This window comes from Equus asinus, chromosome 22 (assembly GCF_041296235.1).
Source record: "Equus asinus isolate D_3611 breed Donkey chromosome 22, EquAss-T2T_v2, whole genome shotgun sequence".
Classification (NCBI taxonomy): Eukaryota; Metazoa; Chordata; class Mammalia; order Perissodactyla; family Equidae; genus Equus; species Equus asinus.
Window position 1 is genome coordinate 65,252,673 of NC_091811.1, and position 27,982 is coordinate 65,280,654.

The 27,982-nt window shown below is 39.2% G+C and overlaps 1 protein-coding gene across 9 annotated transcripts in view; it reads left to right on the forward strand.

Annotated features, from left to right (window-relative positions):
* The window catches only part of MSRB3 (methionine sulfoxide reductase B3), a 172,709-nt gene that overhangs the window by 111,966 nt on the left and 32,761 nt on the right, over window positions 1-27,982 (forward strand). For 2 of the 9 annotated variants that reach the window (XR_011496928.1, XR_011496927.1), the window contains exon 5: window positions 4,675-4,777. The exons of 6 other annotated variants lie outside the window; for them this stretch is intronic. Coding sequence is in view for 1 of the 3 variants with exons in the window: in XM_070494331.1 (XP_070350432.1) it covers window positions 4,675-4,777; window positions 4,902-5,049 (251 nt within the window). In the remaining 2 variants the exon portion in view is untranslated. Of the gene's footprint in view, window positions 1-4,674; window positions 4,778-4,901; window positions 27,962-27,982 lie in introns of those variants that run through there. One more of the 9 variants, XM_070494331.1, reaches the window with a different exon arrangement.

The following is a 27,982-nucleotide window of genomic DNA, read 5'->3' on the forward strand; positions in this document are numbered from 1 at the left end:
GGCTTTGAAGTCGTACGCTGTGTCCGAAGGTTTCCAAGTAGCGCAAGACCATCATCATTAACTGGATAGGCTTCATAGTAAGGACTGAAAATGATGTTGCGATGGCTCTGCCTCCTCTTTAAACAACGTCTGAAAAGTACAGCTAGCTCTCATTGCGTTGCTCATGGCCCCCCTGGGTGATACCGATTTTCCTTCCCCGCTCTTTGTGAGATGTTCCGTTTCTGGTAAGTAACACTTGGTACTTTCCCATATATCAACAATGTCTCCTTAAATTGCTAGAATGCCCTCTTTCCTTCCTTCAAATCAAGGCACATTTCTTCAAGTATCAGATCATGCTTCATTCATTCATTCATCCTTTTAACACCAAGTCAACACACGGGTTCTGCTGGGCTGGGCACTTCTATGGTGCAGCATGGACTCAGGCTCTAGCCTAATTGAATGAGTTTTTAAAATAAGATTACAAAGAGGAGGTATGAGGTTTTGGGAACTAGGAAATCTGACCAGGTCACCCCTCTCTCCAGAGTTTTTCAGTGGCTTCTCATTGGCTGCAGGATGAAATCTCTGTTCCTTTGCATGGCATGAAAGGGCTTTTGTGACTTTGACCCCTCTCTGCCCAAGTTCAAGGTGTACTCACTCAATAGAAGAGGTCTGGCATTAAAGCGAAACCTGGAGGACGAGTAGGAGAGAGTAGGCAAGGGTAGCCTGGGCTGGACGAGAACAGTCCCAGCAATGGGAGGAGACCAAGAGAAGGTCTTGAGGCGGGAGAGGACATGGCAGCCCCCTGTTGCCTTTCACGCCCTGTGTTCCTTGTCTGAACTGGAGGCACAGAAAATGATGTGAGTTACTATTTCCTCAGTTTTCCCAAAGATGTTACGTAACAAGTACCACTCTAGATGCTTAGGAGAGAAGTCAATTACATGCAAAGGTGCCCTGGGTTACATCAGGGCTTTCAAGCTCAGTTCTCTTTGGGAACTCTGGCTGAGAAGGCTGTGAGTGTAGAAGGCCACCACTGACAGGTTGTGAATCCTCAGGGCTCTCGTCTGAGTAGGTGCTGATGTCATTATCTCATTTCATCTCCAGTCTGCTTGGCAAGCCCAGAAATTCAGTGACAGGTGCCTGAGGCTTTAAGCCGTTATGCTTTTGCAGACTCAAGTGTGTGATGCTGCTCCCGCCCCCTGTGCTTTTCTGGTTTCCTGTGCTTGGCCTAGTAGGACCTCCGGTCCTCTTGCCTCTACTATTTGACCATGCCTACATGATGTCTGGCAGTTACTTGAATACGTCGTGCAGGTCACACTACTCCCGCCAGCACGGGAGCTGGAGCACTTGGATCTGAAGGAGGAGAAATGTCCATATACCCATGAAGCAGAATTCCTTGCTCAGTGGCAGCATTCTACCTCTAAATCCTGCCTGGATTCAGGAGAGAGGATGTCTGGGCCTGTTAAGTACCTAAAGGGGAAAGGAAAGCTCCCTATCCAGTGACAGCTCAGTCCCTGTAGATAACACTCCTCAAAATAGACGCTAGTGTCCAGAACCTCTGGTCAGGGCTGGTCCAGGGGTGAAGGCCACACCGTATGAGAGTGGCCATCCAGAGACAAGATGGCTATTCAGCAAAATCGGTCTGAGCTTTTCCTGCCATTGAGTCCCTTCTCTGTGTGATACCTGTTCATTGTGAACCTCTGTTGGCTGTCCCTCTGCCACCTGCCCATAATTGGATTTTCTAAATCATCTCAACTTGTTATCAGAGGTGTTTTTCTAGAATGTGAACCTGGTCATGTCACCCCACTGCTCAGAGTTTTTCACTGGCTTCCCATGGGCTATAGGATGAATCTCTGTCCCTTTGCATGGCAGGGAAGGGCTTTCCTGGCCGCCACCTCTCTGTCCAAGTTTAACTGGACAGTTTATATTTTGTAAAACCTGAACCAAGTCCCCCATAACAGAATTGTGTTGTTATGGTGCCTTTGCACACACAATCTGTTCCCTTGGAATAGACCTTTTTTAAAAAATAAGGTAGACGTATGGTGGCTTTTTCTACTAGACTCATGTGCCCTGTAAAATCATCTTACTGTATTATGATTACTCTCCAGGCTCCATTCTCTTGATAAGGTTTTTCACGATGAGACTGTATCTTTTCATGTTGTTTTACCCTCAGCCTCTAGTAGCATGTTAAACACATCCATTCACTAAGTATTTTCTGCTTTAGGAACAGTAGAAGCAGTGGTAAATAGACAGGCAGGGCTCCTGCTCTTGAGGAGTGTACATTCTAGTGCGTATATATGTCTGGCACTAAACAAGTAAACAGATAAACATGATGCCATCTGATCGGAGCTCTAGAGGGAAGAGAAAGGATCAGAGGATCGGGAAGGGTCGTGGTGGGTGTGCAGAGGCACTAATTTAGGTAGGGACTTCAGGGGAAGCCTCACTGAGGAGTGAAAGTTGAGCTAAGGTCTGAGGAATGAGAATCCAAGGAAACATGAGAATGTCTGGGGGAGAGTTTTAAGCAGGAGAGAAAGCAAGTATAATGGACCCTGATAGAGCAATGAACTTGATATGTCGGAGGAACTGAAGGAAGACCAGTGCGGCTGGAGCACAAGAGGGCGAGTGGTTGGAGACGCATCTGGAGAGGTAGGCAGGAGTCAGGTCACGTAGGCTTTTGCCCACCTTCAGCTGTTTCATGACTTGAACGTCTCGGACCTGAAGACTGATTATGCGGGTACTGGTTGTCTTCATCCTCCAGCACAGCCTTGGGCTCCTCTTCGCCCAAGCTGCGTGCCCAGCGGGCCTGAAACCACTGAGTTAAGAGTAAGAGGGTTATACATTTCTCTCCTCCATTTTATTGCTGGAATTTCACCAGATCTGGAGACATTGAGGAAATCGACTTGTTTTCAGTGTTTGGTCTCCTGAGCAGGCCTTTGACAGGAGCCGTATCATAAGGAGTTCAGGATGAAGTGAACGATGGTCGTGGAGGAGCTGTACCGAGCACTCTTTGTGAGTAATACACGGGCCGGAACTCCTTTTATGTGCTCCTGGCTTTTGTCTTCATCTGAACCAGCAACCTAAAAGTGAAAAAGAGCTCCCTGTCTAGTGACACACCATTGAAGAGTGTGGAGTCCTGTGCAAGGACCACAAATGAACTCTAGAAATTTACTACATTTTTCCAAGACGGCAACTGACTTGTTTTGGGTTTGTTTTAATACGAGCACTGAAGACTGCGACTGCTGATTCGGGGAATCTAAAAGGCTTCAGGATAACAGGGAAGCGGGCCGCACATTCTTCTTGCAGCTGTTGCTGTTCACAACACTTTTGACAGTTAAAATACATCACACATTCTCTTGTCCTTTTAATGTAAACATTTACTGTTTTAAGTGGACTATGGAATCAAACCAAAGTAGAAGGACGCAGACTGATATTTCAGAGGTGAAGCTAAGCGCTAGACTAAATTAAATAAGAGTAATTTGCAATCTAACTCAGAGTCACATATACTATACATTACACCGTGTTTGTCCCTGGGAAAGATTAAACAGAGGGCTTTCGTGGCTTGCTTTATTTTTACAACCTGTTACCAGAAGGGAATTTCATACAGAACAGGCAAAATTTTGAATTAGAATTAAGTTTCAAAAATATGGAAAATGTTTTAAAGGAGAGCCTCCTCAGTGTTGATTTTCTTCTGTGCTTCAGCATTGTCTAAAGTCAAGAAAACAATGCAGACTCTAATTTTTGTTGTTGTTCATCTCCCCAAGAAAAACTTGACCTCCTTCTTTCTCTTTACATTGGCGTCTGGCTCAAGCCTTTACCTTCAACTCTTATAACTTCTTTCAAATTGTATTAAATTTGAAGACTAAGAACCTTCAAAATGACCCACGTTGGAATCCTAGGACTACTCCTGGCTGACTTGATCTGTTTTTTTTAAATATGGATATAAAATTTGGCTTAAAATCCCAGTAGTTAACAATGTGGCATTCTATAAAGTGTCACACCGTATAAGAAATTCTGGTGTCCTTGAGGTTAGTTTTACCCTGAAAGGAAAAATTACGAATGAATATAGGTTCAAGTTTGTTCAGTTTCCTGTTTTGCTTAAAATTTTCCTGCACCACACGTAAATTCATCAAACTCCTTTCCTGGCGACAATACTTCATTAGATGACTTTAGTGACTATTCAGGAGATTTTAACTTATGAGTCATAAAATTCTTTTATTCCCCAAAGCATTTCCTGCGTCTGCCTGGAGTTTCACGTCTTTGTGGTTTTAGCTGGACTCCTTGGAGCAGTTACTTTCTCAATGACTGTGTTCTTGCGGTCTGTACGGAATACCTGGGGAGCCGGCTCACAGATTGACTCCTGTTTTTCAAGAAAATTGAAAAATTAATCCCTTTCACTGCCTAGTCCTGGTAATTTTATTGAGAAATTTCCTTAAACTTTTTAACCTCTTCCTCTCATGATGGAGGCGTTTTGACTCGCTGCTTGTGCGGTTCCCAGCATTAATCTTTCTGTGCCCACTTAGGCCTGTTTTTGTCTCTTTCTGTGAATACACACCAGTGATGCGATGTTCGCCTGTCCCATCAGGTTTTCATCACTCACTTGGCGTAAAGGAAAAGGAGATAGAGTTACAAATATATTGGACCATTTAGCAATTGATGAGAAATGCCTTTGGATATCCTTTTTCCTCCTCTTTTTTTTAGCTCTTTTTGAAGAAGGTGAAAGTCAGGTTATAGTGGAAAGCCAGAACCCTTGTGTGTTCCTGTTTGAAAGGTCCAGGGAAGTGAAGATGATCCTTTCTGACATGTGAGTTTCAGAAATTCTTAGTGATTATTGTTAATACACACGTCGCTTATGTGAAGAGCTTCATCTGCATGTGCATGGCTTTATGTGTTTTAAAAGATGATGCCTGACTGTGTTCTGATAATAGATGGAAGCTGAGCATGCCCAGAGGAGACTGGAGTCTAAGTCTGGATATGCTATTTGGCAAGATTCATCCAGCATGGGACAATGGGACAAACGAAAGATGTAAGGCTAATAGAACATTGAAACGAATTAATAAATTATTCAGGAGTTGATTACTAGGAAATCTGTTACAAGACTTTGCTGTGTTTTGTGTCTTTAAGGACTAATTTAGAATTTTGTCGAAAAAGCTAGTTACTTATACATTTGTTTAATGGCAACTTTCTCATTTTTCAGCACAGGACTTTTTAAAAATTTTTAATCAATAAAAGAAAGGATTCTATTTATAAATCATAAAAGAATGTATTTACTAAGTTAGTGTTTTACTAGGTTGATTAGTGTATTATTTATTTTTAGAGGAGAGAAAAATCAATGCAATAATCACTTGCAACTAACATATATACAGAGAGTATAAGTCCTTGGAATGTAGCACACATTATCATTGCATAATCTATATCCATATGCTGTTTATAACAAGCTGAAATGTTAGACCCATGAGAAAAGAACCAGATTCTGGCACAGGACAGTTTTGTGGTAAGGAAAGATGAATGGATTCCAAAATAAAAAAAATTTTAAAAGCTTGACGGTTCCACAATAAAATAAGAGAGCTGAGATGGGGCTTTAAAGATATCTGTGTTAGCACAAGCTGACATTTAAAACACTTAATTCCCTTCTTCATCTGTGTTCTCCTTTACTGCTTCTGATCCTGACTCAGGTAAATGAACTGACTCACCTTAGCAGGTGAGACAGGAACAAAGATGCCTGGCATTGTAACCTCTCCCCACTCTCTTCCCCCACCCCTTGACGTGGCCCTTCTGTCACAGTTGTTTTTCCAAACAGTTAGAGGCAGGCCTGTGTCCATCACTGTTGCAGTGGTTGGAGCCTGTTGGCTTAATTGCTGTGAGCATGTTGCTAACGATGCTAGGACCAGATGTTTGTCAATGTGAGTGTTCATACAGTGAAAAAGGCTTTTGTCCACACATACATATGTTGCTCCCTTCACCCTTTCTTATATAAATTTGAGATAAGGGGATTTGCAATATGAGAATGATTCATTAAAAATATATTCAGAGCCCATTTGGATGGCTATTATTAAAAAAAAAAATGTTGGAAAGGATGTGGAGAAATTAGAACCCTTGTACATTACTAGTGAGAAAGTAAAATGGTGCAGCCAGTGCAGAAAACTGTATGGCAGTTCCTCAGAAAATGAAACATAGTAATTCCACTTCCAGATAGATGCTCAAAAGAATTGAGAGCAGGGACTTGAACAGATATTTGTACACCAGTGTTCATAGCAGCGTCATTCACAGCATCAAAAGGTAGAAGCAACTCAAATGTCCATTGAAAGATGAATAGATAAACAAAATATGGTGTATACCCAAAATGGAATATTATTCAGCCTTAAAAAAGGAATGAAATTCTGATACATGCCACAACATGCATGAATCTTGAAAATATCTTAAGTGAGATAAGCCAGACACAAAAGGACAAATATTATATTATTCCACTTATATGACGTACTCAGCATAGTCAAATTCATAAAAACCTAGAGTATAGAGAAAGAAAGTAGAATGATGGTTCCTGGGACTCAGAGGAGGGGCTGTGTGGGGAGTTAGTGTTTAATGGGTACAGAGCTTCAGTGTGGGAAGATGAAAATGTTCTGGAGATAGATGGTGAGGATGGTTCCATAACTATGTGAATGTACTTAATGCCACTGAACTATACACCTAAAAATGATTAAAATGGTAAATTTTATGTCATGGATATTTTACCACAATAATAAATGTAGATATATGTAAATATCAAGGAAAAACACACTCCTGTGTGTGTCTCCTCTACTTTTAATACTTTATTACAGTCCTGCTTCACTTCTGATGCCAGACATGTGGGTTTTCCACACTTCAGTCACTTCTGCCACACCAGCTGGGTGTCTTGCAATTTAACTCAGTTCTAACACTCTCTGCCCCATGCCCTCGCTTGACTTACTAGATGACCAGTTTGTTATATAAAAGAATATAACTCAGGAACAGTCAGATGGACGAGATGTGTAGGGCAGTTGCGTGGGACGTTGGTGTGGAGCTGCCGTGCCCTCTCTGGGAGCACCAATCTCCCAGCATCTTCACATGTTCACCAACTGGGAAGTTCTCCGAACCCATCGTTTTGGGTTTCTATGGAGCTTAAACTCAATCTCCAGCCCCTTTCCCTTCCTAGGGAGGTTGCGGGGTGGGGGTGGGGTGGGGGCTGAAAGTTCCAACTCTCTAATCACATCCTTGGTTCCCCTGGCAACCAGCCCCCATCCTTAGGTTACCTGGGGGCTTTGCAAAAGTCACCTCACTGACATAAACTCAGGTGTGGTTGAAAGCGGCTTCTTGTGAATAACAAAAGACACTTTTGTTGCTCTGATCACTTAGGAAATTCCAAGGGTTTTAGGAGTCTGTGCCAGGAACAGGACGAAGAGCAAATATATATTTCTTATTGCAAATCATAATATCACAGTCTGCTCCCTGGTCTTTGAACGTGGATCCCTTACAGCAAAATGCTCATAAAAGTTGAAAGGCACTGACGCATTGCTAGAATCCCTTTGCCCCTTAATAACTGTCTAGTTCATCATTGTAACGTATCCCAGGGAGAGGCCAGGTAGGTTTGCTTGCTTTCATTGGAGGTCTTGTCGGGAACCAGGACCAAGATGCAATATGTATTTCTTATTGTAAATCACAATATCACCGTATATAAATATATATTATCTAATGTTATTCACCTTCACTTTTATTTAATAGTAGTTATTTTTTAAAAGTCCTAAATAAGAATTCTTTCAAGCCATCATAACTTGAGATTGAAGAGGGGGAAGTTGGACTTTGAGGGACAAATGGCAAAATGAAAAGACATCTGTTCCTCCCCTGCTCCCCCCACTCCCAATGAAAATCACTCAGGGGATGTAAAAGAATTTGCTAATCTGTGGGAGTTCCTGCCAGGTAAGGTAGATTAGGATGTGGTTAAGAGTGATACTGAGGGAAGATTTGTCGTTCTCTCTCAGGAGTAAGTGGCAGAGTTGTAAGTTAGGGGGATCCTGTGAGAACCCAAACAACATTTCTGAACTAGGAGAGTTGAGAGCTTAGAGACCAGGTTAGTCCTTGGGATGGGTGGGGAACTTTCCATTTTGGAAATCCTTTCCCCACTGTGGAACGATGCTATTCAGAAGCAGCTCAGTGGAGAGGTCTAAAGGCAGTTACCATTATACAGCAAAGGTAAGCATTGGGACCTGTCCTTGCTAGGCTAGACAGTAGTTAGCAATTAGATAGACACCAGACATATGCCTATCATATGCTTGGAAAAAGAGGCCAGGCCAAAGAGTAAATTACATGTGGAGAAAATGGTCCTTGGGATAGAAGATTTGCCAAACATAGTGAAAGGTATACAGAACAATGTCCCCAGTGAGGACAACCCATAACAGCCGCTCACTCCTATGTCCCTCAATGTACTGGATCACTGAACTGGTAATATAAAGGTAAATTAGTCAAATCTCCAGCTCTCCATGTGAGAGGAGACTTCTAACAGTGCACAGGTGGACCGTGAAGGGATTGAAGGGGAATGTGCTCATGTTAATTTGGGGCCAATATCAGGCCAAGTACACTTCTTCCCATTGAGGTGGGAAGGAGAAAATGAACAAGGCATGGAACCTGCAAGATATTCTGCAGTGTAAGCAAATGAAAGTGAAGCTCTGGGGGAAAGCATACACGTGAAAAAAGATATTTTTATTGAAAAAATATTTGCACTTTCAATAAAAGATAAAAAAACTCTATAAAAGAGATGAAAGGTGAAATGTGATCACAGACTAAGATACAACAGAGCTGGAAGAATCCAGAAAATCCTGCAAAGAAACTAACAATCCTAGAGCTGAACTAAAAACTTCATTAGAAACAATAAAGAACCCAACTGAAGCTGCTAAATAGATAATTAGTAATCTGGAAAGCCACTTGACAAACTATCCTATAATGCAGAGGAAAAGGAACGAAGACGGTTGGAAGATTGCCAGCAATAAGATGCTAGATGTAGAATATAGAAAACAACCATCCAGCTCAGTGACTAATTCGTGTCCCTCAGGAAGAAAATGGAAAAAACAAAACAGAAAAAAAAAAAAAGATACACTAAGAAAGATAGGAATTTCAAGTTTTTAAGACCACGTGTACTACATCCCTGGCAGAATTAGTGAAAAAAAAAATACCAGCATCAAGACATTTTCTGGTGAAATTTTTGAATTTCAAAAGGCAAAACCCACAAAGATATGTCTTAAGTATTTAAACAGAAAAATATTTCTTAGGGAGCAAAAATCAGTCGTGTCTCAGACATCCTCTCAGCCGTTTCCACCAGAGGACAAGGAAATAATTTGGCTTTAGAGTTGTGAGAAAAAGAAGATTTTGACTCTTAAACTCTATCTCCAGTCAATTGTTATTCCTTTATGAAAGAAACAGGAAGATCTTCTCAGATGTACAGTGATTCAGGAAACATATTGTTCACATACTTTTCTTGAAAAATTACTTCATGAAGTAGTCCAAGCGGCTGAGAAATGAATCAATATATAGAGGGAAGATATAGTTTGTATAATATATAAGGACTATTAGTGAGCGTGCAATGTAAACATAGACTCTAATTGAAATCATTGTCTCAGATATCGAATCACCACAAAATGCAAAGTCAAAATGATATTTGAAAGGACAGATACATTAAGTAAAAATAGATAGTTTCACAAATAATAATTTGGGTCAAAAATCCCAGATTATGCCAACCAAAAAAGTAGAATTAGGAAAGAAAGGTGTGAGAGTCAGTAAATGTGCGCTGACTTCCTCGTCTTACACACAAGGTTTTCCGTATACACTGTTTCATTGCTTGTCATTAATGCAAGTGAATTTAAAATGTATTTGAAGAATGGAAGGTGCTCCCTTCTAAAACTAAAAATGCTACATATGTCCACCAATCCACTAGAGAAAAAGTCAAAAGAAACACTTATCTTGGGGAAAAGGGAAATCACAGTAACCTATAAAATCAGAAAATAAGATGACAGAAGTTGAGATGAAGTACATTTTTTTTTTATATAACTTTAAATGGGATAAACTTTCCCTTTAAGAGATTGATTATCCTCGAATTTGGTTTAAAGCATCCAGCTTTCTAAAAGGGATACTCTATCTAAAAGAGATACTGAAAGCAAAATGACACAGGAAAGTTAAAAATAGAAGGATGGCAAAGATAGAGCAAACTAAATGAAAGTAGGAGTCTCATTTTACTATCAAAATGAAGTTAAAGGTAAAAAACATTAAACGTTTCAAATAGATTTAAAAAAACATTGGCTAAAGTGGCAATCCACGATGAAGATGTAACGATCTTGAAACTATATGCAAATACCGTGGCTTCAAAATAGACATGTACAAAGTGCTAGAGATAGCGGAACTTGAGACATGAGCGTAATGAGAGACGTGAACATTTCTCTCTCAGTGTTTGACAGATCAATTGGCAAAAAATAAAGACATGGGGGTCTGCCTACTCTACATAATTCACAAGGTTGACATAGTAGAATGTACTAAAATTTTTCATCCAACAGAGAATACAACCAACTTCTTTTCGAGTATGCAAAGAAGAGTTAAGAAAGTATAAGCCTACTATAAACCACTGATAAAACCAGAATAAGTTAGTCCAAACAAATCTGTACGCATCACAATCCTTGAATAAAATATAGGAAAGTAGAAATTAATAATGAAGCAGAAGTAAAAATCCCAGCAACTTTTAAAAAAATAGAACTTCTTGAATGATGCTTGGATGAAATAAGCAAACAGCTACAATTAATGATTTTTTTTCTGGTGGTCAACTGATTTTTCTGCCTGGACGCCAGTAGGCATGTGTGTCTTGAATGTGAAGTAATTTCCTCAGTATAATAATTCCGTTTTGATGGTCTGTATTAGTTTTCTCCTGAAACCCCTTGCGCCCGTGTGATCTATAGATTTAGTTCTTCATTTCAGGAAATATTCCTTCTGTTCTGACTTGGAAAATGGTTTTTGTCTTTTATTCACTTTGCTTTCTGTTTAAAGGTCTCCATCTTTTGTAGTCTGCTTTCCCAGTGTATCATATGTGTGTATATCTGGTTGCTTTCATTTGTCTGTTTTCTTTCATATTCAATTTTCTTGAGCTGTTTCTTCTTGTGGGAGATTTGATTTTCTGCCTTGTTAATTCTGCTCTTTGATATTTCTAATGCGTTTCTTATTTCTGAAATAATAGAGATTTTGTCTTATTTTTTTCTTGACTCTGCCGCTTACTTTTTATTTCATTCTTTCATCCATTTATTGCCTTTTAAAATCTCTGATAGAATTCGTTTTCTCTTTAATTTCCTTGAATGTTGTGACTTGTTTGTGGTTTAATTTCTTTCTCTGTTTTCTGGACTAAGGCTTCCAGGAAAAAAAAATCCATTATTTGTCTTTTGAGAACTGAGACTTCTTTCACTGGAGACTTTTTCCCTTAGTTCTTTAAGCTTACTCACTTGTGAAAGGCAGTTCTAAAGTTCCTAACCGTATGGTTGAAGTTGGTGGTTGGTCTTCTGCATCCATTTGAGGAGCCGCTACCTTAGGCATTTCCTGACTCTGGGGGCACCTTTGAGCTTTAAACTATTTTCCAGCCTCACAGTGGACCCTTTGCGTGCTTTGATGCAAAGAGCCCTCGGGCCTGGATCACAAATTTAATGTGGCCCGTTGTTTTTTACATTTGGGGAGAGCGAGTCCGTCTATTCACTCTCTCCATTCAGACCTGTCTTTGTTTGTCAGTGAGAATAAATCACGCCTCCAAACTGTTCTCCGAGTCCCGCTTGCCCGCCCCTGGCATTTTCCAACGTCAGCGTTCAGCAGTCCTTCGGATGTCAGTCTCCTCCTTCCCCAGCACATGCAACGGCAGAGCCAGGCTGCGCGCCTCCTCCCCTCACACCCAGCCCCCAGACCTGGGCGCCAACACGGGGTGTTTGGGCGTTTCTGAACTTCATCACCCTCTTCTGCTTCACCGACAGCACTTCTCAAAGGTGGTTGTATGACGCTGATAGTTTTCCTAGTTTTCAGGACTGAAAACATTCTTTGCTTTTTCAAAAACGTACTTCATTTGGTTTCTGTGGAGGGAAGTCTTTGAATTTACATTGATGCTGCTTCCTTTCTCAGAGTCTAGTTTTTGCTCTTGCTTTTCTCCAAGATTCCCTCTCGGATCCACGCATGCAGCCCAACCGCAAACCCTCAGTCCACTAGTGCTGCCCTGGTGCCTGGCTGGTGGCGACTTCTCAGGCTTTCTGGGCCCCTTCTCTGCAGGGAGAGACTCAATCATTTCCCCAGATTCTTTGCAAAGGCTTTGGCCTATTCTTTTGAAAATCTTGAGTAGTGGAGAGTGTTTGGTCTTTGAGGTGCTTCCTTTTCCAAGTATGTTCCAGGTACCCCAGCAGCCGTCTTACGTGGAATCTTCTTTGGTTTAAAGGCTACTTATTTACAGTGTGTGGGGTCCACTCTTTCTCCTTTTTTGAAAATTGCGCAAATGGATTCTTATTGCCTGCTTTTTACCTATACCTGTGAGCTGGACCTACACATCCATGTCAGCATCTGACTTCAAGCCCTTGGCTCTGTCCCTTCCCTCAGGCCTGCTTCTTTGGACTTGGCATTCCTACTGTAATCTTTCTATCCTGACTCTGGTACCTCCTCTGGGATTTGACTTGGATCTTCTGACTCTATTCTGGTGTATCCTTTAGAACACTTTCTCTAACTTAGTATGCAGATAGCTTAATATCTAGTTGGGAAGATAATCAAACAGCAGACAGTAATTTAAAGTGTCATTGAGTAAGTCCTAGGTTGTGTAATAGAGTTGGTATGTGTCATAGACAGTCAGAAATAGTGGAAAAAGCTTCAGGGACCCTGTGGGACTTGAACCAGGTATTAGTGAGTGGTTGAATTTGGAGATGGCCAAATTCCAGTCAAGTGAAGGAGCATGAATGAAGGAAGAACGTAGGAGTGAGCTTGGGCATATTGAGGCAACCGGGAAGATACTCCACAGCACACTCCATCTTTCTTCCATAAATGAGAGAGCAAATAGGGGACTATTGAAGGTTTTTTTTTTCTTTCTGGAGGCTACTATGATATAAATCCCTTACATTTGTGTGGTGATTAGCTATTTTAGAAGCACTCATATATCATTTGATCCTAATAACAACCTTGTGAGATAACAGATGAGGAAATCAAATCCCAAGTGTCTTGCTGGAAGTTTCATAGCTAATAGGTGATGGAGCTCGAGACGACTTGGGCAGGGAGAGCCTTGTGTCTGGGAGACGGGTTAGACATTATCTAGATAGAAAACACTGAGGCTCCAGATTTTGATGGTGGCTGAGGAATGGAGAAGAAGGGATGGAAATTAGAGCTGTGCTCCATAGTAGTTAATGACTGAGTGGATATGACGTCATGACAGATGAGTTTTGAATATTAGTAACTAAAACAATGACGATGTCATCATCAGAGACGGGAAAATAAATGTAAGTCAAGTGTCTGATTTGTAATTTGAATCCACTTGCTTTTGTTTATAAGATGTTTAAAATGTTTTGTTGTTGTTGCTTCTCCATCTTTTAGCCATGACTAAATCTACTTTTAAAATATATTTCACGACTCTTTTGAGTTTACTTTTTGGCTTGCTCTTTGCCAGTCTGCATAATCTTAGTTACTAGTTTGTTTAACCATTTGTATAGGCCATTTTTGAAACTTTTTCATTGTATTTGTGATTTTCTTCTGAATCTTTTCCATTTTTTCCACCTATCTCTCTGGATGTTAAATTCAGATATGGTCATAATAGTTCATCATAGTTACAGCCTGAGCAGGATTGATTTTGAATAAACAGTGGTATATCAAGTTTCTTAAAATCTGTACACCTGTTTACTCACACCAGTATAGTGTTACACTGTTCTGATGACCCAGTTTCAGGTTGTCACATTTCCTACAGACCACTTTAAAAGACTTTGATAATATTTTGTGAAATTTTCTTGCAAAATGTTGATGAACTTTCAGGCAACATTCCTCCTCCCCTGTAAGGTCAAGGTCTTGACATTCATTTCTGGTGAGAAAGGAATTTATCAGGATGGCAGTAAAAGATAGGACGGGGTTAGTAACCCAAGTCTGCGAACCCCTGAGGTTTTGGTATATGTATTTGGATTAATACTTTTATGGAGAGGGTCCAAATATTTCATCCATTTTTAAATAACCTCCAATAATTACAGGAAGTAGATTTTTTATTTCAAATTACAAAAGAAGGAACTAAGGCTCAGTGAGATTATGTTACTTGTCAGAGATTTCACACACAGCAGATTGCAGAGTGGGAATTTGAACCTAGCTCTGTGTGTGTGTAAATTAAACTCCAAATTCCATGCTTTTTCCACTTGTTACATCCTACTTAGAAAAGTTGAATAGTCAAAAATGATTCTATTCTAGGAAAATTCATTATAGTAAAGCCAGGGAAGATTGAGAGGTTCGAAGACAATGTCCATGCAATGTGTCCTTGGGCACACGCTCGGGATCAGGGGTTCTTAACGGGGCCCATGAGTTTGGATTGAAAAAAATATTATATTTATTTCACTAACCACAATTTCTTCCTGTTATGAGTATCAATAAGCCACAGGAGTATTTTTGACTTTATCACCAGTAGAAGTCATAGATATTTTCATATCATATTACAGTTGTCACAGATATATCAAAATAACACATATTCATAACTTCTTCAAAATTATGGCAATTATTATAGCCATCATTGGAGCTTGTTACTTAATGTGTTAATAAAGAAGCACATTTATTACTATATCACAAATTTGGCTTTTTTCAGTATTTTGATAACACTATTTATAGATGGTTTCTTCCTTATTATCCTATGTATTTCCTCTCATGAGTTTAAATGCATTACCCTGAGCAATTCACAGGCTTCACCAGACTTTCAAAAAGCCTATGGAATAAAAATAGTTTAAGAACTCCCGGTTTGGGTGTTACATCATCATTTCATCATTTCCAAAGGTTCTTTTTTAGTGCATTGAGCCAGGGAAATGCAGCTCAGGATTTTGTACATGTAATATTATTTATTGAAAAGAAAATCTACAAAAGTCATTAATCATCTGGTGGAAAGTAAACTTTTTGGCTTTCAGGAAATGTTTGTAGTTTCTTACTATTTTTTTCATCACTAGTTATATTCTGTCATAGACTGTCTCAACTGGACAGCTCTCTGGGCTTCCACAGAGATGGTTTGGTGAAGAGCAAGGACTTTGGAGACAATCTTCACATGCCAACTTCACCACCTGATAGTGCACAGTAAAGTGACCTTGTGAAAGATACACACTAATCTCTAAACCTCAGTCTCTCCACCTGTAAAATGGGAATAAAGAGGGTTGCTGTGAAGTATATATAAGACAAGAAATGTAAATCACTTAGCACGGCATCGGACAAATGACAACAATAACATTCATTGAAGATGGTCCTGAGTATGGCTTGCTACCCTTATATTCTCCATTCCAGTTTCTCTGAATCTCTTGCACTAAATAGTCATGGGAATCTTGGCAAGGACAACTTGGGTAAAGCTTTTGCCCTTGCAGACTGAGAGCCCAGAAAGCAGTGTCATAGAGCACGATGGTGAGATTAGAACATGGCAGATCATTGCAGGGGTTTGACTTAAAGAGATTCATGGACTCCAGGAGTAAGATTAACATAGCCCCTCATAATTGTACCTGACCTTCTTGCTCCCGGGAGGCTAAGAAGAAGCTCAACATCTGAGCCGATTCTCCGTCCCTCAGAGGAATCTTTGTTTACAGGGAGCCTTTCTTATTTTTATCCTCTTATTTCCCCAGCAAGATCTGGCAGCTCATCTGTCTCTGTACTTCCACCATCGGCAGGACCACCAGCTTTTGGATTACTTTAGTAACAAGTCCTGAGCCCTGAGCCAACAAAGAAAACTAATAGCACATCTAAGGGAGTCCACTACCCAGACAGAGGATCAATCAGAACAAATAGACACTTACATTAAAAAAAAAAAAGAACTGTGATGACATTGGTTGCCTAATCTAGTTATATAGTTATATTCATCCTTTTTTTTGTTCAGGGCAGAGTGACTCCCTCCTTAGGTGAATAATGATTGATCTAAGCTGATCATAAAATTCCATCCCGTTGTCAGTGATTGATTTTAGCTTAGACTGATGATGCTCCGTTCCTGGTCAGTTACATCTCAGGGGGAATCTGCTGGGAGTTTCTAGTGAAAGGTTTCCTCACTCATAAAAAGAGATGCTCTAGTTGAAATGCTCCTGTTTTTGCTAGATGTTATTATATCTGCTGTGGTGTCTGGAATTGTTGCAGCCATTGTGTGATCGTGAGGGGAGACATGACTGACATTGTGAGGAGGGCAGAAAGGCAGACATGTTGGCCCTTATGAGGTTCTACTACTTTCGTGACCAACATGGAACTACCTAAGTACAGACTCCTTGTTATGTGAGTTAGTAATTCCCTTCTTTTTTAAACCATTTTTATGTCATCTCTTCCTTGCAGTTGAAATATCCTATCTGATACAACTGAAGGAATTCAGGTCTAGCCCCCCCAGAAAGTGTTTTGGAGATTTGAAAATATCATAATTTTCCAACTAGAGAATTCAGTAAATGATTTGAGGGAGGTCACTGCTGAGATCCAGATTGGAAGTCACAAAGTGAAAATGCAAAGAGGTCTGTATCATGAAGGAAAAATTAAGAGACTTGGAAGATGGCTCCAGGAGACTTAACATGTAAATAATACATGGTTTAGAAAAAAAATTCTTCCTAATCTAAAGAAAGACTCAAGTCTGTGAGGAGAAGAAAAATATCTTTTTCCACTGTCCTTCTAAGTTCTCGGCTGGGGCTCCTATAACAAATGACAGATTAACAATAGAAAAGCAAACAAATTTATTGAATATGTTTTAGGTGACATGGGAGCCTTCATAAGACCCGCAGAAGCAGTTTAATCTTAGTGTTTTCATGCTCAGTTTGGTGAAGAGTGGAGAGTCATGGAAAGATGTGATAGGACTAAAAAGGATATGAGCTAAGTGTAATAAACTGGGGGAAACAGCAAGGCTTATTCATTCCAACTCCTTTCATTCTTTCCAGGGTCTTGGAGATAAGGATGCTCTTTTCTTCCATGTATGGGGAGGGCACCTCTCATGTGAGGGTTTGTGACCTGCTTCAGGGGCAGGTCAGAGAGTCCTTCCTGCCCCTGCTATTTTTCAGATTCCTTCAGCTTAAAACGTTCAGTATGTCAAGGTGCTGTATTTTGGGGTGGGGTATCCTGAACGCCATCACCTGTAGATTGAACAGGCTCACCAAATTCCAGGTAGGCTCAATGAGAAAGTGTAGGCACCTAAAGCCTAGCTTGATGACACTCCTGCACTTCAAGGATAAAGCAGTCTCGGATTAGCTTTAGGTTTCTCATTTGTGACCCTGGAAGCTGGAAGATGCCAGGATACATCTAGAAATGGAGAGCAAGGCAGAGAGGAGGAAAATGAAAATTTCCAAAGGCCTTATCTCATGTGGGTGGGAGGAAGGGGAAGCAGGAAAGGGAAGATATAGCATCTTGATATGGAAAAGAATGTGCCTTTGTGGAGGAAATCATATCTTGTATATATTATACATTAGTATATTGTATGTGGTAGCTAATCCTGTGTTTGTGAGCACAGAGAAAGGGAAAGTGGTTTAATAAGGGGAGAAATAGAATGAATGAGAATTTGATCCAAACAGTGGAAACAAGGGGAAAAACAGCACAGGAAATGAATATTAAATGCAAAGTAAGATGGAAAGAAGATGCGTATGTCAGTTGTTAAATCAAACATGAATGGACTGAATTCTCCCATTAAAAGAGACTGTCAGAGATTGAATTAAAATCTAGCTATTTGCTACTTACAATAAACAGCGTATAAAGAAGGCTTGAAAATAAAGTTACGGTCAAAAAGATTCTAGGCCAAAGCAAACGAAAAGGGAAATAGAAATGGCCATATTACTATCAGATAAATTAGAATTTAAGCTAAACAGCACAAAAGAATAAAGAGGTGAATTATGTGATAATAAAATGTCATTATTCATGAAGAGTATAGAGCAGTCGTAAACATTTAAACAACATAATCACTAAATATATGAATCAGAATCTTAGAAATGAAAGGAAACTTAGTTTAAAAACAGAGTTATAGTGGATACCTTCATATGTCTCTTTCCAATTGAGACATATGAATAGTCAAAACTAAGTAAGGAAATAGAATAACCAAATAATACAATTAATAAGCTTGATTTAGTAAATATACAACGTAGCTTTCAAATAAAAATATCCCTCAAATAAAAAATATAATTTTGTATTTTCATGGAATATTAAAAAATAGATCATTTACTTGGCCTCAAAGAAAATAGTAATAAATTTTAGATGGCAGAGATTTTTACAGGCCATATTTTTGTAATAACTCAATAAAATTAGAAATAAATAACTCTATGGGATACAGTGAACATTATACTTAGAGGAAAATTTGTAACCTTGAATACCTTCATTATTAAAGGAAAAAAAAGGTGAAAAATAAAGGAACCTTATAAAAAGAACAATAAAAATTCTAGGAAGATGGAATAAAGATAAAAGTTGAAATTAATGAAATAGCATTAAACAACTATAGAAAGAATAAATAAATTTGTTTCTTTGAATGATTAAAAAGAAAAGATTAACTTATAATGAATGTTTAAGGAAATAAAAACCCAAGCAGAAAGAAAATCAGTAAGTAGGTACTTGCCTTTCCTGATATAAGAATGTACTATGGGGGCTGGCCCTGTGGCCGAGTGGTTAAGTTCGCGCGCTCCACTGCAGGCGGCCCAGTGTTTCGTTGGTTCGAATCCTGGGCACGGACATGGCACTGCTCATCAAAGCACGCTGAGGCAGCGTCCCACATACCACAACTAGAAGAACCCACAATGAAGAATATACAACTATGTACCGGGGGCTTTGGGGAGAAAAAGGAAAAAATAAAATCTTAAAAAAAAAAGAATGTACTATGAAGCCACCATAATAAGATTACATTGGCATAGAAATGGACAAATAAATCAATGGAGGAGACTAGAAAATCTATAAATAGATATTAATTAAACATGGTATTTCAACTCAGTCAAGAATGGACAACTTAAAATTATTGATGGCCAAATTGCTCCTCCATTTGGAAGAAAATAACTTGAAATGTTATCCCATGTACTGAAAGAAATTCCAGATGAATTAAGATCTAAATGCAAAACGAAACAAAAGTCCTGCCCAAAATATAGGACACCATGGGTATAGTCCAGAGACAAGGAGCTCTTCTTAACCAAGGCCAGGAACACAGAAAGTGTAAAAGAAAGAAATAGACACATTTGACCAAAAAAAAAATCATAAACAAAGTCAATACAGAAACAACGGAGAGAGAAGAATAATTATAATGCAAAGGCCAGTAATTAATATCTGCAACATACAGACCTGTTACCAATCATGAAGAAAAACAAAAACAAATCACCCAATAGAAAAAAGGGCAAAGAATATGAAGACACAAGTCCCAGAAAAGCAAGTAGTCAACAAACATCAAGAGCTGTGTATCTTACAGATAGTTAAAGAAATATCAATTTTTCTTAACTGAGCTACTGGCAATAATTTACTGGAAATTTTTAAAAGTTGCAACACTTATTTTTGATGGTGGTATGGAGAAGAGGGTATTTACCTGTATTTGTTTTGGAAAGCCATCTAGAAATATCTACTAAATGCAAAAATACATTTACCCTTTGACCTAGCAATCCTATTCCTAATAATCCGTCCAACAGGAAGAACAATTCCGCCAGCTGTAGGAGCATATGCCTGAGGATGTTATTGCAGTATGTTTCATAGAGGAAGAACGATTAGACACAAAGTCATTCCTGTCATTTGGGGGATGGCTGCACAGTGGAGCCTTATCCTACTAGAACATTTACGATTATGAGTCTATAGATACTTATGATTTTGACGGCCATCAGAACATGGACACTAACGTGGGAGAACCCCTAGGTTGTTAACAGAGGTCTCCGGTGGGATGAGGAAAGGGACCAAGAAAATAAGGGAAAAAATGTTGGACGTAATGTATGTATAATATATTCATATTTATGCTCTATATATGCTTAATAAATGCGTGTGGGACATTTTTAAAAAGCAACAGGAACTAAGCAACAAGGCATTAAAAAAGTAATAACATTAAGATATTTTGGAGGCCCTAAACCCAGGGCAATGCCTGAAACTGAGCAAAAAATTGAGATCAATTGAGAAGTAAAAATTATTTGTGTGGGAGAGATATTACAAATAAAAATGCATAAAAATAAAAACTGTTAAAGATCAAAAAGCTATTATACTGGCTTTTGAATTATGCCTTAAGTCAAAGTGGATGATTTTTAAAAATCTTTTATATGGCATCAGACCTTGGTGAAATTTCCCCTAAAGGAGTTTTCTAAAATGGGAAATGTAATTAAGCTAATTTTTACCTAGGCTTTCAGACCATGATTTGGGCCGTTATTTAATAATCCATGGTTGAGACTTTTGTAATTTTTTTTTTACACTATAAAGAGGCCAAGCATCAAACGACTATCCACTGCTGCAATAGTGCTAGAGTGCTTTATGTTTATGGATGCTGAGCACGCTGTCCACAATTTTGTGCTACCCAACTAGAAAAAATCAGAGAAATTGCATAGGTGCCCATGATAAACTACCAAGAAATAGTAATCCATGGAATGCTATACTCTGGTCTAGTGACATAAGGAACAATGAGAATTTGAGAGGTGACCTCAAATGTCAAAATGTCTGAAATATATACATTGATTTATTGTGATATCATTTTCACAATTTTTGTGTGTGTGTGTGTGAGGAAGATTAGCTCTGAGCTAACATCTGTTGCCAATCTTCCTCTTCTTTGCTTGAGGAAAATTGTCCCTGAGCCAACATCTGTGCCCATCTTCCTCTATTTTATGTGGGATGCCACCAAAGTGTGGCTTGACGAGCGGTACTAGGTCTGTGCCTGGGATCCGAACCTGCAAAGTGGAGCACATAAACCCAACCACTCTGCCACCAGGTGGGCCCTCATTTTCACAATTTTTGTTAATACCTTCTTCAGCCACAATTTACTTTACTTATTCAACAAATATTTTAGTGCCTACTCGGTTCTAAGTAGCCAAGTCTTATACCTGTTAAATCATTTACCGTTTAGTGGGGTAGTAGGTAAATATTACTCCACAACCAACAGAATGATATGTCAACCTATAGGCCACGCAATATGCCATGGATGTGCTTGGACTTTTATGGAATTATGCTCATTTGTTTTTTTGTCAGAGTGGTCTAGTGCCAAATTAAAACATGTCTGCAGTACCGTACCACTTTAGCCAAATTTACCCGTCTGAAGTTCAACTTTCTTCATGTGATGACGTCTAATATTTCATGTGTTAAGCTTGTCAGTAGTTAGAATCAAAGCCATTGAAACTTTCAAATTGCAAAGGCCACTTGTCCCCATGGGTCTTGCTTAATACGGGACTTTGGCTCCATGGACTAGTTCACTTTCAGCTCTCCGAGGGACTCAAAGTGCTGTTGATATGCAGGATGTTAGGGACCTTCATAGAGGTCTTTGGAATGTAGCTAGGAGTTTGGGGTGGAGAGAAGACGGTCAGCCAGGTGCCAGAATCTTCAATAAATGTTAGTAAGTGACCTGGAGATTGTGTAAGTAACTCGATAACAAAGACTTTTGTGTCTGTGAATTTTAAAACCGAAGCAAGCATTACTTTTTAATCCCAGATTTCCAGAGTAACAAGAATATATATAGAAAATCCATTCAACCAAAATTTCTTAAGTACTAGGCACCCTTCCAGGGGCTTGGAAAGCATCAGGAACAAAACAGTCATCTCTGCCCTCATGGGGTTTACATTCCAGCTGGGAGAATAAAGACAAGAAACAAAAAACATAGGAAACAGTAAGTTATAGTGTATTAGAAAGTGATTGAATACATGGAGAAGACGAGCAGAGTGATGGGGATTGGATTTGGCAAAAGATTTTTCTAAAGGATTTGAAAAAGAAGGGATAGCTATCAGAGTATGCCTTAGTTGGATGTAGTTTGCTTCATGCCTTTTTGATGTAATTTGTTAAATTTTTTAATATGTTAGGGAATGTACAGCGTTTGATAAATTGCTTCAACTTTGCCATGTGTCTGCTACAAAGCCAAACATCTTTTGTCATGTGAACAACTTTAAGCAATTATTTTGTTCTAAAATATTTGTATTTAATAGCTTTTCAGAGCAGTCTGTTCTGTTTCAAAATATTTTTTCAAGCTGGTTTGTCGGAAATTTAAATCGTAGTAGGTGAGCTGAGTTTTGACGCATCATAAAGGGTGATGCAGACCAGTGAAGGATCACAGAAGATTTGTGGAAACAGGGAAAGATTTTATTTCAGATTGTAGTGCTTAGAAGTGTATAATAGAATAAAGATCTAAAGCCTATTCAGAAGGTGAGAGAGATTCAGTCAGAGAAAAATATCAGGAGAACATTTAGATGAATGAAAGAATTTTGAGACTTAACTCTCTCTTAGAAGAAGTAATCTTACATTTTTATCCGGCACATATATTTAGGAGAGGAATAATCCTGAAGTTTTTGACAGGTACCCAACTAAAGAGTATAAGTTAACAGTTTGTCTGACAGTCTCAAATGATGCTATGTAGTGAATAGACCTAATTCAGGGCTGCAGTCGAATGGAACGTTATTTCCCTTTTAGTCTGGATTGCATGTTGCTGAGAATAGAATCTGTGTTTCTCTGAATTTCCCCATCCTATATCCCTCCTGGTACTCTTAAGGTCAGTTAAGCACAGTAAATAATCTTCACTCAGCAAGCAACCCAAATCACCATCTTCCTGTCCGACGTAGCCAATAAATTCTAAGCAAACTCTAAACTCCTTGTGAAGCTTCCTAATGGATGCCTCACTGGACTGAAGAGCTTTTGGAAGCAAAATAAAATAATCATCTAAAGTTGAATGTTTTTGGATCAAGGTTACTAGGTCAACACTAAATTTAAAACCAGTTTGAGAGACATTTTTTAATGGCACTTAGAAATTATGGCGAAAGGTCAGGCCGTTACATGCGATGTGGCTCAGATCCTTTGATGCTAAAGATCTACAACTGACTTGTGTGTAAGATATATTTTTTAAAACATTAACTGTGATTTAAAGTAGCAAGAAACAGTGTTCAGGCCAGGGAAAATAAAGTCCCCAACCCCAGTTTTTTGGTTGAAATGGTTTGAGTTCAGTAATTTTATTGAACCTGAAAAAAAATTCTTAATAGCTGCCTGCACAAAGGGAAGTAGGGAAGCTTGCCCCTGTCGATTCCTGCGTAGGAGTTTTGGAGATATTTTGAGATTGCAAGAAAACTGTGGGTGAAATCCATACCAATTAAAGATCTTGTGTGTTTGGAACCATTTAAAAATGCTGCGCAGGGCTCAAAGGAATTAGTAAAGCCTGCTGCAGCACGGCCACGGTCTTAATCTCCAAAGAGAATAGATGCCAGATGTTCGCACCGCCCAAAGGACACCTTGGTGTTCTCGACAGTCTTCAGTCACATTGTCCTTTAATAGATTCAGATGCCTGAAATGATTACGGGTGATAAGACTTTGTGGTTTCTACATATGAATTATTAATAATCAGCTTGAAGAAATGCACTATTTTTGATAGGCAGGAAAAATAAACATATTATATTAAATTTGATATTTGTAAAAAATTGCCTAAAGCAAAATAGTAGAAATTCTTTGCCTATTTTTTTTTTTTTCATTTCTTTGATTGGCCTAGGGATAGGCATATCCAAAGTAAGTGATTATCTTTTGATTAAGCCCAATTTGGTTGTTAAATAATGAAATATGTTACAATATTTTCTTTATTAATGAATTCATTCAGCAAATCCTTCCATGAGCTAGGTGTTGAGGATCTGGGCATAAACAAAGCAGTCCTGGTCTCCTGGAGCTTGCGATGGAGCTGAAGACGTTAATCAGAAATTCCCGTGGAAGTAAGTAGCTGCTCCGTGGTGCCTCTGCTGTGAAGAGAAGGCCCTGGTGCCGTGAGCGTGTTTGACAGGGGAACCTGACCTCGAGTTAAAGCCCTGGGTTCATTGACTCAGCCTAATTTATTGAGCACCAACTTTGTGTCGAAAAGCAAAACAGATGCCCGTGATCATTTCAAACATGACACTCATAGCTCTGTGTGGGAGACCAAAGATATTAGGAACAACCACAAACAACTTAAAAATAAACCAAAGATAATACAGATTCTAGCGATGGAATTTTATTTAGTCTTTCTTCAAATACAGCTTCTGTTCAGTATTCTAAGGCGCATTCGAATAAGGCTTAAGATGTTTTAGCATGTGGAAATATTTTCATGTCGCTCATTTTATTACAAAAATTCCATCAGAAAAATAATATTATAACATTTTAAACACTTTCGAAAACAGAGAAAGGTGGGATAAGAGGGAGGGACACCCAGAATCCCCCTATTTTAGCACAAATATCTTTCTGCTCTCTCTCTAGCCCACCCCTAGTTTACCTGCCTTCCCTGCCCGGCTCTCCAGTGAACGGTCTTGGCTCTCTGTCTCCACTTCACGTATACTTTTCAACCCAACAGAATCCAGCTTCTGTTGTCATTGCAATGAGGTGGCTTCCCAAAGTTCCCCAAACCTCCCACCTGTTGAATTTAGCAGTCTCCTCTCAGATCTTATCTGACTACCCTTTCTGTAGATTATGTCACTGCTGTCTGCCTTCCAGCCTTAAACAGTTTTCCTTATTATCCTACTCTGTCCTCATTCCCTTATCCTCCTCCTATTTCTTGAAATGCTCTTTTATTTTCCTTACAGAGTCTTATTCCTCTGCTCACCTTTTAAATCCCTGTCTGGTTCTCCACTCGCATTATATTCACCTCCTACGTATCCTCATCCGTGACCTCACTGTCTTCTATGCTCTGATGACTTTCATATCTGTGTCTTTAGCCTGGGTCTTACTTCTGAGCCCACATAGCTCTCTGTCGCCTAGAAGGTTCCACACTAAACTGATTTTGTTATTTTCTCTGAAAAAAATGTATGACCAGCATGATCCAGCAAGTCATACAAGCTGGAGACCCCGTGATAATTTGACCTTGCCCTTTTCCTTCAGTACTCCATAGGCACCACCGTCTCCAAAATCCGTGGATTCTGCTGTCTTCGTCTCTCTGTAATCTCTCCCCTGCCCTCCAGTCCCACTGCAAATGTCTTCATTTAGAGCTCCGTCAGTTCTGTTCCTGTGTACAGGCTTCCATCTGATATACCTGTTTTCATCCTCGCTCTTAATCCTCACCCTCCAGCCCGCTTCCAGAGCCATCTTCCAAAAACACAAATCTGCTCATGATACTACTACGCTTAAAAGCCCCCAATCATCATGCCATCCAAAATGTCCCTGGCAGCAGTGCCATCTCTATTTAGAACTACCGGGTGACTTGACAACAAGATGAAAAAGCAAGGTAATTGGTAACCAAAATAAAGTTAATGCTCAAATAGTACATTGCATTTAAATTGTATTAGCATTTCTTATCTTTATGAATTTTTAGAGTCTATAGATCTATGCTAATAATATAATATATAATATATATAAATATGACTAAAAATTCATATATATAAATTGATAAATATTCATGTATATAAAGTATATATATAATATATCTATATCTATAGATATATATATTCTAAACTCCCTACTTTTTAAGATGAGTATTTTTAGGATCATTTTTTTTTGAGGTTATGCCTAATGAAGCTGAATGGGGCATGGGAGACTATTTGCCAAAAGCAGTGATTTTCTCTTTCGTCATAATTACCGTTAACCCATTTTCTTGACTGGGGCAGTTTGCCTCTTGAGACTGTTGCTTGTTTGAAGTAATGAAATCATGTCTTCAGCGTAAAGGGCGGGACTTGTCCTCATATTTGCAATGGCAGGAGGGCAGAAATATAATAAATTCTTAGACCATATCAAACAATCAAACATAACATTGAAAAGCGGTCTAAGAAACTTCTTTCCGCTGAACCAGCCCAGGAGGAGACCGTCCTGCCCCGCCTCGATTCTGACTCAGAGGGCACGCAGGTGTCAGAAAGTAAGTGTGCATCACACACAGTGACTTAGGATCACTTTTGAGCTGGAGTCAAATCTGAGCCAGTTAAAGCTGCTAAATGATTTTGAAATTTTTATCAGTAAGATAAAACATAATGTAATTGTGGTTAGTGGAAGAATTATGATGCCTAAAATCTGTTGCTTCTTCCCATAAAATATTACATCAAGAGACTGAAATCTTCAGCTTATTGAAAAGAAATGTCGGCTTCTTGTTCAAGATGATAGACTGAACGTACGTGTTTGTTTCCTCTCTCTCCCAAGACCCCTCTTTAAAGTGAGAGTAGAAAAGAGGAAGAAAGAGAAGGAGGAGGAGGAGGAAGAAGGAGTAAAAGAAGAAGAAACCCATTGTAAAGAGAATTGGAGTGGGGAGGACACCCGAGCAGACAAGAAATTTTAACCAATTTTTCCAAAAAAATTGTCGGGAACAACACAGGGGCCTGACCACAAGGTGTTTAATGGAAAGTCTGAAGAACAGCTAGACCAGTCTCGCATCCTCCTCACTTTCCTGTTTGGGATGACAGAGCGTCAGTTACTCACAGGAAAAGGAAAGAAACAGGAAGGGTGCTCTCTTGAGATATTACACGGCCTGTCTGGGAGCACGGGGCCTGCCACCAGGGTGTGGACGCTCCAGAGTGAGCGCTGTCCTCTCAGGTGTTCCGGGGGTCCCAGGACAAACCCCGACTGTCAGCAAATGGTGACGTGTTCACAGAGCTCCCGGTCAGCTCTCTGTTCAGAGTTAAGACCTACTCATAGAGAAACAGACCCATTCTCTACCTAAGAGCAGAGGAAGCCTGTACCAGCTGCACAGGATAACTGACCCAGACGTGCGTTCTGAAATAGAAATGGTTGACCAAGGATCACCAGGGATGTGTGAGGAAATCCAGGAGCGTGAAGGGCGAAAACCGAGATAAAGAGAACAACTGCACCAGAAGAAGCAGGGATAGTTTAGAGAAAAACTAATGTAAGATCTTCTCACAGATGTCTGAAATGTTATTTCATTTACAAAATAAGAGGATGATGATGAGATATATATATATATACATATACATATATATATATATATATATATATATATATATATATATAAAGAACAACTGGAGACCAGGAATAATGTGAAAAAATAAGTTGCCAAAAGAGACCCATGATGCAAGGCCATTTATATACATTTTTAAGCATTTGAAACATTATTTATCATTTATGGCTATAGACATATAGAAAACAAATCAAAACAAGTGTGGGGATGGCACCTAAACAGTTATCTTTGGGGCCAGGAAGTGTAGGAGTAGGGGAGAAGGTTGGATTTGCATCATTTTATTTTGTTAGAAAAAGAGAACAGGGCCAACCCGGTGGTGCAGTGGTTAAGTTCACGTGCTTGACTTCGGAGGCCCAGGATTTGGGGACCTGGATCCCAGGTGGGGACCTGTGCACCGCTTGTCAGGCCGTACTGAGGCACTGTCCCACATACAAAATAGAGCAGGGTTGACACAGATGGTAACTCAGTGACAATCTTCCTCAAAAAGAGGAAGGTTGGCAACAGATGTTAGCTCAGGGCCAGTCTTCCTCACCCAAACAACAACAACAACAAAAAGTGAAAAAGAGAAAAATCTGAAACAAATATAGAAAAAAAGTTATTTTCTGTTAAATCTGGTTAGTTAATATCTGTTAAATCATGGATGCCTATTATATTATTATGTATACTTTTACCTATGTTTGAAATATTTATAATTAAAAATTCAAAAATTAAAATGTTGAATTGCAGAAAAACTTTGTACAATTGTATAATAGAGTCATGGTCCAAACAAAAAAATAAAACAAAATGTGACATGACTTTTAACACGTGATG